Raw genomic sequence first — 11,008 nt, 5'->3', positions numbered from 1 at the left:
CATATTTATAAAAAGAAAATTGTCCTGAGCCTATTCCCTATCACCGCTACAATAGTCGACCAGATGACGTCTCCGGTTGTGTATATCCGAATTATCTATCTATACAATAATTCTCTTCTATCATGTAAATATATTTGTTAGTTTATATGTTAGCTATAGCTGGTCAAACGGCTGGACCGAATGGGCGTATATTTTTTGAGGGAAAATTCAATTTTTTTCCCCCACGGGCAACGCCGGAAATTTCATCTAGTCTATCATATTAGACTATCGTTCTCCAAAGTATGTCATTAGAACGGACATTGTTCATACATTCGGTGGAAAAGAAACTGTTAAATTGAAACTATTGACTATGGGTGAATAATAAGTCTTCTCTTTAGCTTCTTACTTAGGATTATAAAGACACTATATAAATAAAGTTCTTGAATCCAGGAACAAAGCATTTTTCCGTTTCTCTTGTTGCCCGAAGTGATTAATTTCTTTATCTTTCCCTGGAGGGAACCTAGGGATTACTAACATTAAGGAATCAAAAACTTAAATCTTGAATTTTAAAATTGCCACAGTTGATAATGAGATCAAGCGTTGCAGAATGCAGATTATTTCACATTGAAGTTTCTGGAAAGATAATTAAGTTGAGGGCACATGATGTAAACCCAAATCAATACTTTTAGCAAACCTTTTATAATCATTACATTTTCCAAAATTATATCTGAATCTTAGATATGTTAATTCAAGCATTTCTCCTCTTAATACTTCATTTTCTCTAGATCGTTTTCCTTCAAAAATTTCGTGATAAAACATTTTACATTTATGTACTCCAGAGGGGAAAAAACTATTTGATTTTTTTCATTCGCCTTCTCTAGCATTAGACAATTTAGAAATGGCCTAAAAATGTTTTATTGGCAAGTTTAGAGGCAAAAATGTAAGGTATTGACCAAAAATTCCTTAATAAAAACCGTTTTGGTGCAACTTTCTCCTTAACTCATCCTTGCTTGGCTAAATGATGCAACCTGTAAAAAAATTGCGTTCCATAAAAAGATACCCATGGATGTTAATATTGTACAGTACTAAATAAATGTTTATCTTTTAGGACAACTGAGCCAATGAACTAGTTTAGCCACGCTTAGAACCCTATTGTTGAAAATACATGTACTTTATTGTTAGGTTCGGACTGAGGAGGAGAATTTAAATACAGGAAATATACCAATCCTATCTCTTCCTGCAGAACATGGCTGGTTACTGGTAAACACTTTATTAAAGGGACTTGTTAATGCCTTATTCACAACGGTACCCTGGAAAGCTGTGTCTGATCAAGGATGAATCAGATATCAATGTTTTTGTTACAAACTGTTTATTTTCATTTGTGACTTTTCTTTCTTGTTTATAAGAAGCAATGGAGAAACTCACAGAAATTAATCTTTATAGAGTCAGAAATACGAAAATACAATGTTTAATAATTTTGTTCTGATTTGTATTTGTTGAAACAAACTATTTATATTGAAATCTCAACCGAACAAACATTCATTGTACATTTACAAGTAGATACTTAGTCAGCACTTAAATAATCAAAACATTTGCAGGAATGCATTCATTAAACTTATAAATTCCATTGATTCAGAAAAAGTACAATATATTCTCTTTGACTATAGTAGACTTTGGCATCCACTATTAGCAAAGGGTGTGAACCCATTCTTGTTGATTGTAGTAGACTTGATATCTACCATTAGCAAAAGGTTTGAACCCATACTCGTTGACTGAAGTAGACTTTGACATCCACCATTAGCAAAGGTGTGTGTGAACCCATTCTTGTTGACTGTAGTTGACTTTGATATCTACCATTAGCAAAGGGTTTAAACCCATACTCGTTGACTCAAGTAGTCTTTTACATCCACCATTAGCAAAGGATGTGAACCCATTTTACATATCTACCATTACCATTAGCAAAGGTTGTGAAATTATTGATAGTTTCAAGAGTACCGTAGTAAATCGGGCATGACCCTCTCAAAATGTAGGGTCATTTAAAATAAAGATGACGGCCTAGTTAAAATATTTTTAATTAAGGAGTTAGGAAAAAAAGTCCGAAATATATCTGATCAAAGTATTACAAGGAGAATTAAAATGATTTAATATAATGGCATGTTGCTATAGAATATAACCTTTGTGTTAGGTTGGTGGACATTCAAAGATAACCAAGCTGTTGGAGCCAGCGCTTAATCTGCTTTTAGGAGAGGGGGCCATAGGTTAGTTACCGAGCCGCAATATATGCTGCTGCTGTCTCTTCAAAATAAATGTACAAATTTAATTATTGTTATAAAGTTATATAAAAATAACTCTTTTCCGATGATAAGAATGACTACGAAAAGAATCAATTAATGAAAATAGGTTTAAAAGTAAAAAATGACTCTTTTCTTTTATGTTTCAGTTATCGCTGGCTCAGGTTCAAACACACCCAAGGTATTTGTAACATTAACATTTTAACAGGAAAATTATGAAATATTTTGTGAAGCTAACTATTGGAGACTTAAAGGGACTGTAAACAATGCCTGATTTACAAAGCTTTGTCTGATCAGATTAAGGGTTTAAGGGAACCATAGTAAATCTGGAATTGCCATCTTTGCATGGAAGGTCAAATGAAATTACGCTTACAGTCCCTTTAAAAGAAATAAGTAAAATATTAAAAAATTCCTGTAAAGAGAAATGATAATAATAATGTTGCTTTTATTTTCAAGGTGATTTCGTTAGTTGAATTGTTGCGGAAAGAAATAAAGAAAACAGTTTATTCAGTTATTAAACATGGTACAAGGTAAATTCATTCATTCATTCATTGATTTATTCATTCATTCATTCATTTATCCATCCATCCTTCCTTTCATTCATTCATTCATTCATTCATTCATTCATTCATTCATTCATTTATCATCCTTTCATACTTTTGTCCTTTAATTCACCTATTCAATCTTTTATCCATTCATTTGTCATTCATTCATTCATTCGTTCATTAATGCACTCTTTCTTATGTTTATTCTTTTATGGTATTCATTTTTTCATACATTCATACTTTAACCATATGATCTTTCATTTATCTGCCTTTTATTCATTGTTGATTTTTTTTCATACATTTATTAATGAATTTAATCATTCATTTATACATTTATGAACATATTCCTGAATTCATTCATTAACTCTTTTTTTAATTTAGGAAAATAGATGACTATTGGAACCCTTTAATAGGTAAGAAGATTAAATCTATTTCGAAAATAGGTCAAAAGCTATTTTTTGTATACACCTGTTTTTACCAAAATACCTATTAAAGTGTTTAGAGACATGATCCTTACCTAATCCGAAGATTTATAAATCATCCAAGCTTTAAACTTTTAATCACTTAAAATCGAAGTTTTGGTGCAAGTGAGAAGTATTAGTAGAATTACTTATGAAATTTCAGTTACCATTGAAGCTTTATAAAATGGATGAAAATTGGGACGCAGGCTTTGGTTTTTTTTCTGATACTTCAGGGGTGTCTATTTTCCCGAAAAATCATTTAAAAAATTATACTAAATCATTCTAAAAAAATATACATACTTTTTCCTTAATCTACAGAATTTTTTTAACGAATAAAACAAGAATGTTGATTTTTTTCTTTCAAAAAAGGTATTTTGTTTAGAAGGACTAGACCCCCTGGTGGTGACAAGACGAATTAAAACACTTCACATCCTCCTTTCCATTAATCAAATAGGTAAATATATTAATAGAAGAATTAGAGAGTTTTGCTGGTGGAGTCCTTTAGTTTAAGCAAAACTATGACATAACTGCGGTGACACGCAAAGGATAAGACTTTTGAAGGGACTTTTTATTCAGTCTTTTTCTCTTTTTTGTTGCCCTGTAGCTGTATAAAAACTTCATATCTTTACTACATTATCTCTTCGTAATTTTATAGATTTTATTTAAGACAAAACACCAAAAATAATTTAGATTTGTGATTCGAAAGTTTCATCCTTTGTGCAGGGCAACCGTGTATGGAAAACAAAAAAGTTTTTGAAATATTAATTCAAATTTTTATCAAATTGTTCATAATTGAGTACTGAACTCCAACCCATGAAATAGTTTATATATCAGCGGAGAATTAGTGTCGGATGGCAGTGAATTATGTGTCCTTTTTGGTACAAAACATATTTAGGATAGAACAGCTTCGAACCAAAATTAAACTTTTCATTGCATTTGTAATAAATTCCTCATCCCTTGTTATATTGAGCTTAACTTTTAAATGTTGGTTTTTTATCGTTTTTTTTCGTGGATTTAAAAAACGAAAATTTGCAAGACAAATTTTTTCGATTCTTTCCGTCAATAAACCTTTTCTTCTGGGATCATGTGAGGTCCCACAGAAAATTTGGGCCCGATCGTTTCAGCCGTTTTGACGTTTATTGGTTAAAAACAAACAAACAAATAGACAAACAAAGTATATATATAGATTCAACCCTGTAGTTTGAATTTTTTTTTTTAAATGCTAGATACAAGTGAAAGTGATGAGGTTTTATCAGCTGCTGTCAAGAAATCCAGGAAACCTAAACCAAGAAAGCCATATAATCCACAGGAAATGATGGAAACAAACTTTTAACTTGCATCATCCCATGTTAACAATTTTTATTATTATATCAGTTTATCATCTTAGCAACATTTATTTATTTAGTCATATTTGCACCATCGATGGGTTTAATTAAACTGGCATAATCAACAATTCTGTGTTTAATTATGCTTGCATCATCCCATCCACCATAAGAAAACTTGCATCATCCCATCCCCCATATGAAAACTTGCATCATCCCATCCACCGTAAGAAAGCTTGCATCATCCCATCCACCATACAATAACTTGCATCATCCCATCCACCATAAGAAAACTTGCATCATCTCATCCACCATACATTAACTTGCATCATTCCATCCACCATAAGAAAACTTGCATCATCCCATCCACCATACAATAACTTGCATCATCCCATCCACCATAAGAAAACTTGAATCATCCCATCCACCATAAGAAAACTTGCATCATCCCATTTAATAATATTGTTGCCTTGCTATTTTTTAATTACCTCTTTTTTTATTACAAACTGTCTCTTTACAACTTGTTTACATCTTGTTTGTTTACAGCTTGTTTGTTTACATCTTGTTTGTTAACATCTTGTTTGTTTACATCTTGTTTGTTTACATCTTGTTTGTTTACATCTTGTTTCTTTACATCTTGTTTGTCTACATCTTGTTTGTTAACATCTTGTTTGTTTACATCTTGTTTGTTTACGTCTTGTTTGTTTACATCTTGTTTGTTTACATCTTGTTTGTTTACATCTTGTTTGTTTACAAACTGTTTGTTTACATTTTTTTGTTTACATCTTGTTTGTTTACATCTTGTTTGTTTACATCTTGTTTGTTTACATCTTGTTTGTTTACATCTTGTTTGTGTTCAGGGAAGAAAAAATGCAGAAGACCTTGGACTCCTTAAACCAAGAAAAAATTAAATTTATTTTCTAAGATTTTATTTTTCTATTTTTGTTAAAATATTTCAGATTAAGAATGGTTTGGCAGGAATGTTATTTGGTTAGGATTGGGAAAATAAAATACATTCAGGTATTCACTTTATGTACTTTATGTTGATTTGCCAATGTTAATTTGCCAATGTTAATTTGCCAATGTTAATTTGTCAATGTTAATTTGCCAATGTTGATTTGCCAATGATGCCAATGTTAATTTGCCAATGTTAATTTGCCAATGTTAATTTGCCAATGTTAATTTGTCAATGTTAATTTGCCAATGTTGATTTGCCAATGTTAATTTGCCAATGTTGATTTGCCAATGTGTTTTTTGCCAATGTTAATTTGCCAATGTTAATTTGCCAATGTTGATTTGCCAATGTTGATTTGCCAATGTTAATTTGCCAATGTTAATTTGCCAATTTTAATTTGCCAATGTTGATTTGCCAATGTTGATTTTCCAATGTTGATTTGCCAATGTTAATTTGTCAATGTTAATTTGCCAATGTTAATTTGCCAATGTTAATTTGCAGTGTTAATTTTCCAATGTTAATTTGTCAATGTTAATTTGCCAATGTTGATTTGCCAATGTTGATTTGCCAATATATGTTAATTTGCCAATGTTAATTTGCCAATGTTAATTTGCCAATGTTAATTTGTCAATGTTAATTTGCCAATGTTGATTTGCCAATGTTAATTTGTCAATGTTGATTTGCCAATGTGTTTTTTGCCAATGTTAATTTGCCAATGTTGATTTGCCAATGTTGATTTGCCAATGTTGATTTGCCAATGTTAATTTGCCAATATTAATTTGCCAATGTTTATTTGCCAATGTTGATTTGCCAATGTTGATTTGCCAATGTTAATTTGTCAATTTTAATTTGCCAATGTTGATTTGCCAATGTTAATTTGCCAATTTTAATTTGCCAATGTTGATTTGCCAATGTTGATTTGCCAATGTTGATTTGCCAATGTGAATTTGTCAATGTTAATTTGCCAATGTTAATTTGCCAATGTTAATTTGCCAATGTTAATTTGCCAATGTTAATTTGCCAATGTTAATTTGCCAATGTTAATTTGCCAATGTTAATTTGCCAATGTTAATTTGCCAATGTTAATTTGCCAATGTTAATTTGNAATGCCCCCCCCCCCTAGCCTGGAAGGGAGGGGGTACATATCTGGTTGTGGCATATTTCCATGTGCAAATTTCGTTAACACAAAGAAGGATATCATTTAAAAAAATTCATTATGCTTTTTGATAAATATTAAATAAAAGCTTAATACAGTTTAATAGATATATCAAGGCGAAAAACCTCTCTTTAAAAAATCCTTACAATTATCCGTTCATGAATTAAATCTAGCTCAGAGTTGTGAAAACATAAAAGTTCTAGTTTTATTCAAAACAAATTAAAATTAGTTCAAGTGAACCAAAATCTCATTTTTTTTCTGTAAAGAAAATTATTTCTGTTTAACAAATATTATCAAATATTTATTGTTTATTTGTTATTAATTTTTTCCTTTTTTTATTTTTTGAGTTTTGCTTTTTAGAAGGTCTGGAGGTTTGTTGGGAGGGGTATTCCTAGAGCAGTCATCTGCCTTCTGCTTAGCAGATCTGCTTGCCTTAGAATTTCTAGCAGACTAGCAGACCAGCAGACAGATACCAGGTGAATGTGGTTTTATTTTACATATCTGCTAGAAAAGAGATGTTTGGAAAATTAGCAGATAGATAGAAGGTACTGGAGGCTTTTATTTATCTGCTAGACATAGTTGACCAGCAGACAGAAAAGAAGAACAAGGGTTTCAATTTATCTGCTAGACATAGCAGATTAGTAGACCAGCAGACAGAAAACAAGAACAAGAGGTTCAATTTATCTGCTAGACATGCAAGTTTTGGCAGATAAGCAGACAGATAGGTACAAGGTGTTTTATACATCTGCTAGTCATGAGATTTCTAGCAGACCAGCGGACGGATACCATGTACATGGGGTTTTAATTTGTTGTCTTTTCTATTATTGTGTGTGCATCCAAGCATAGAATTATTCTAGACGAGAAAAGGGGAATTTAAAAAATCAACCCACTTATTCTTTCCAATTTAAATATTTATTTCTTTAAAAAGTTTAAGTTCAAGGGTTAACGTTCTTTATTTTTTATATATATTTTTACATAATTAACGATTGTAAAAATCCAGAGATTGGGAAGGAGTTGAAACTGTAACCCAAAACAATCCCAGTACAATATGATATGATTTGATTTGTTAATTAAACAACTCTTTAAGGTCTTTACATAATACTAGCTGAAGGGCCCTGCGTTGCCCGTGAAAAAAAAATGAAAAAAAAAGTTTTAATAAAAAAATTTGAATTTTTTTAGCCTATGACACCCATGATTGTCCACAACAAATTAAGTTCAATCAGTCCAGCCGTCTGGCCGGCTTTACGCAATATATATATACAACGCATGTCTTGTTTTATTATATAGATAAGACCCCTTATTCTCGATTTTGATTTAATTTGACTAATTGGATCTAGGTCAGTTGAATTCCTACTTTTTAACTCCTTGGATCCGGATCTGGAAACTTAAAAAGGCGAAAATTATGGGACAGCCTCAGGCCCTTTATTTCACTATCAAAATATATCAACAAAATTAGGGAAATTAATTTCTAGACTCCAGCCAGGGCCGGGTATATTGAGAATATCTGCGTAAAGCAGTTCTTTTATTGTGGAAAAGAAATAGATAAAAAATTTTAATTTTCAAGACAATGAAAAATCGTAAATTTTGATAAATAATTACAGTTTCCGTGTCATTAATATTTAATTTTAACTAAAAAATTTTGTTTTGTTTTATTAAATCTAGTTATTAATTAAAAAAAAAATTTTTTTTTAAAAATAAATTCTTTTTTATGTATAGGTTGTCTGAGTATGATGTTTGTAGCGAGGATCTCACCAAGAAGTTTATTACACTATTCCCATCAGAACCCTGTATACAGTCCCTTAGAGAGCTTACAGATAATATACCCTGGGTTGCAGGGTTAGTATAAAGAACTGGGATATATTACATAATATAAATACAGGGTGTCCCAATAAACATTGGAATTCATTCAGTGACGAATTCGATATCGTCTTTCCAAATAATTCTTTGATTTGTTTATGTTTTGACTGCATACGGTTGTACTTCGTAAAACAAGAAAATTGCAGTATACAAACAGTATAAACTTGTCCGTCTTCACTGTTCATCTTGCGGAGACATTATAGACACATCTTTACAATCTTTTACCCTTTTCATAAAATAAACTCTATCAGACATAATAATATTATGGCTTTTGAAATTAAGTATTACAATGCTAATTCATAACAAAGACGATATTCAATTCGTTACTGAATTCCCATGTTTTTTGTGACACAGTGTATAATATCCTGTAAAAGTCTTATCTTTTGGCCAAATATTTGTTTTTCGGATTTTTTGCTCAAATAGAAAAAAAATAAATTAATTGTTGACTACACCGTACACATATCATAGAGGGTAAAAAAACTTGCTTTTTATGACCTATTTTTATTACCTTCCCCCCCTCCAAATTTTCATAAAAGTTCTCGTCAGGATAAACTAGACAGGAGACATAATAGATACAGGGCTAACCACAAAGGATGAGACTTCAGAGACGATTGTACGGAATTTGTACAGTCTGTTTGCTTATATTAACGATTCCCTTCAACTGTAAACTTGTTAGTTTCTATTCCAAATCATTAAATAGGCCATTAGATAACAATATCTAAGGCAAGACCTTAACCTTGGGATCGTCACATTTCAAGAGTTTTCGGTCGTCCTTACAGTCTCATCCTTTGTGGGTAACCCTGTATACTAGACAGTTAGACTTATTTCATTGAATTTCACTGTACTGGTAAAACTATTTGTTTTATATAAAAAGATGGCTAACATTTCTTCTTCCTATTCCAGAACTTTATGGGTCCCACTGTAAGCATACTAGACACTAGATATAATTTATAGTTTTTATTTTGTAGAGGTGTAAAGCTGACTGTTGATGAGGCGAGAGAACTGGTTTTAGTGACAGCCGGGGCAACTTCCGTTTTATCCTTTGACCTTAATCTACCCTTGGAATCATCTTTGGAGCTCAAGCTGCCTTTGGAATCCGGGAATCAAGGGGAACAGCAAGTTAAACTTTATCACAAAAAAAGTGTTGCATACGGTAAGATTTTATTAATTTTTAAATAAAAAACTTTGATTGTAAGGAACTTTTTTTTAGTTTATCAAGTGCCAGCGACGCGTCCATTGATCAAGAAAGTTCGGTTAAAGCCCACAAACGATGTATCGTTGTTAAAGAGTAAAAATTCCTTGTTAAAACCTGGCCAATCTTTGCTCAAAAATCCGCCAAAGCGTAAACTTGAACCTAACAGTACAATCAGTGCAAAGCAGACGTTCCAATCATTCCAAGATGGTAAATCTCCGCAAGAACGAAATGGCGGTTGTCCAGAAATTCAAAGTGGCGGCGCTCCAAAACTTCAAAATGAAGCTTTTTGCCAACCAGTCCCACGTGAACATTCTTATAGTGATAAAGATGAAGACTCCAGTGAAAATATATTCATAAACAAGGACTTCTCTGCTCCTGCTGTGATAGAAAATTATGTGACTGGCGTCGAAAACCTTGCTGAAGAGAAACCTAAGGTTTATTGTAATCTAGATCTGGAATACTCACTGGAGGTAGAGATAGGTTGACGGAAACAGTGAAGAAATTTGCAATAAAAAAAGTTATAGAATTGTAAAAATACATATTATAGATGTTTTAATTTTGTTACAGAAAATAATGCTAAAAAATGTGCGCCTAGTGACTTTTGATATTGTTGGAACAGTATTAAGGTAAATAGGAGTTGTAGATTAGCGCCAATTTGCATTTTTCATTTGCAATTTGCAATTTGCAATTTGCATTTGCAATTTTTCATTTCAGAATCTTGATATTCCCGGATTTATTATTGATGAACTGTGTATAGGTTTCGTGAGCCTCCTGTTGCTAAATACGTTGAAATCTCTCAACAGCATGGAGTATCCACACAGTTCGAATCCCTTCAAAACAGGAATATTTTTAAATTTTGACATTTTTACATCAAAAAAGAGACAAATTACTTATTTTATTCCAGCTGATACAGAAACAAATCTGGGGGGGGGAGGAAATTCTGGAAATGGAACGTTATCCTTTGTTTTTTTGGAACACTGTCAAAATAATAATAATTTGAATTTGAAAGTTTTAATCTAGTTTTTACACCTGTTGGAAGGAAATGGATCAATCACATCCTCATTTCGGGTCAACTACTCACCTTAGGAATATCATGGGAACCAAATCTACAACCAGAACTGAATACTTTAGAATTGGATCGCTTGATATAAATATCCACTGCGGACACTTTTGATTCCTGCTTAGCGCACAAAATTTCAAATTTCGCGGCTCCTGATTGGTTGTTCGGAATTCTGACTACACCACTC

At 31.9% G+C, this 11,008-nt stretch overlaps 1 protein-coding gene across 1 annotated transcript; it reads left to right on the top strand.

Annotated features, from left to right (window-relative positions):
• Positions 1–1,161: 1,161 nt before the first annotated feature.
• LOC111717408 (uncharacterized) lies at positions 1,162–10,332 on the top strand (the record flags this gene model as incomplete). Its single annotated transcript, XM_023492909.1, has 7 exons — positions 1,162–1,239; positions 2,165–2,237; positions 2,420–2,451; positions 7,070–7,185; positions 8,426–8,545; positions 9,535–9,719; positions 9,777–10,332. Coding segments are annotated over 7 exons (1,074 nt in total), but the record flags the coding sequence as incomplete, so codon positions are not given.
• Between the last annotated feature and the right edge of the window lie 676 nt (positions 10,333–11,008).

This window comes from Eurytemora carolleeae, unplaced genomic scaffold (assembly GCF_000591075.1).
Source record: "Eurytemora carolleeae unplaced genomic scaffold, Eaff_2.0 scaffold2572, whole genome shotgun sequence".
In the NCBI taxonomy this organism is placed as follows: domain Eukaryota; kingdom Metazoa; phylum Arthropoda; class Copepoda; order Calanoida; family Temoridae; genus Eurytemora; species Eurytemora carolleeae.
This window is presented reverse-complemented; position numbering and strand designations above follow the sequence as displayed.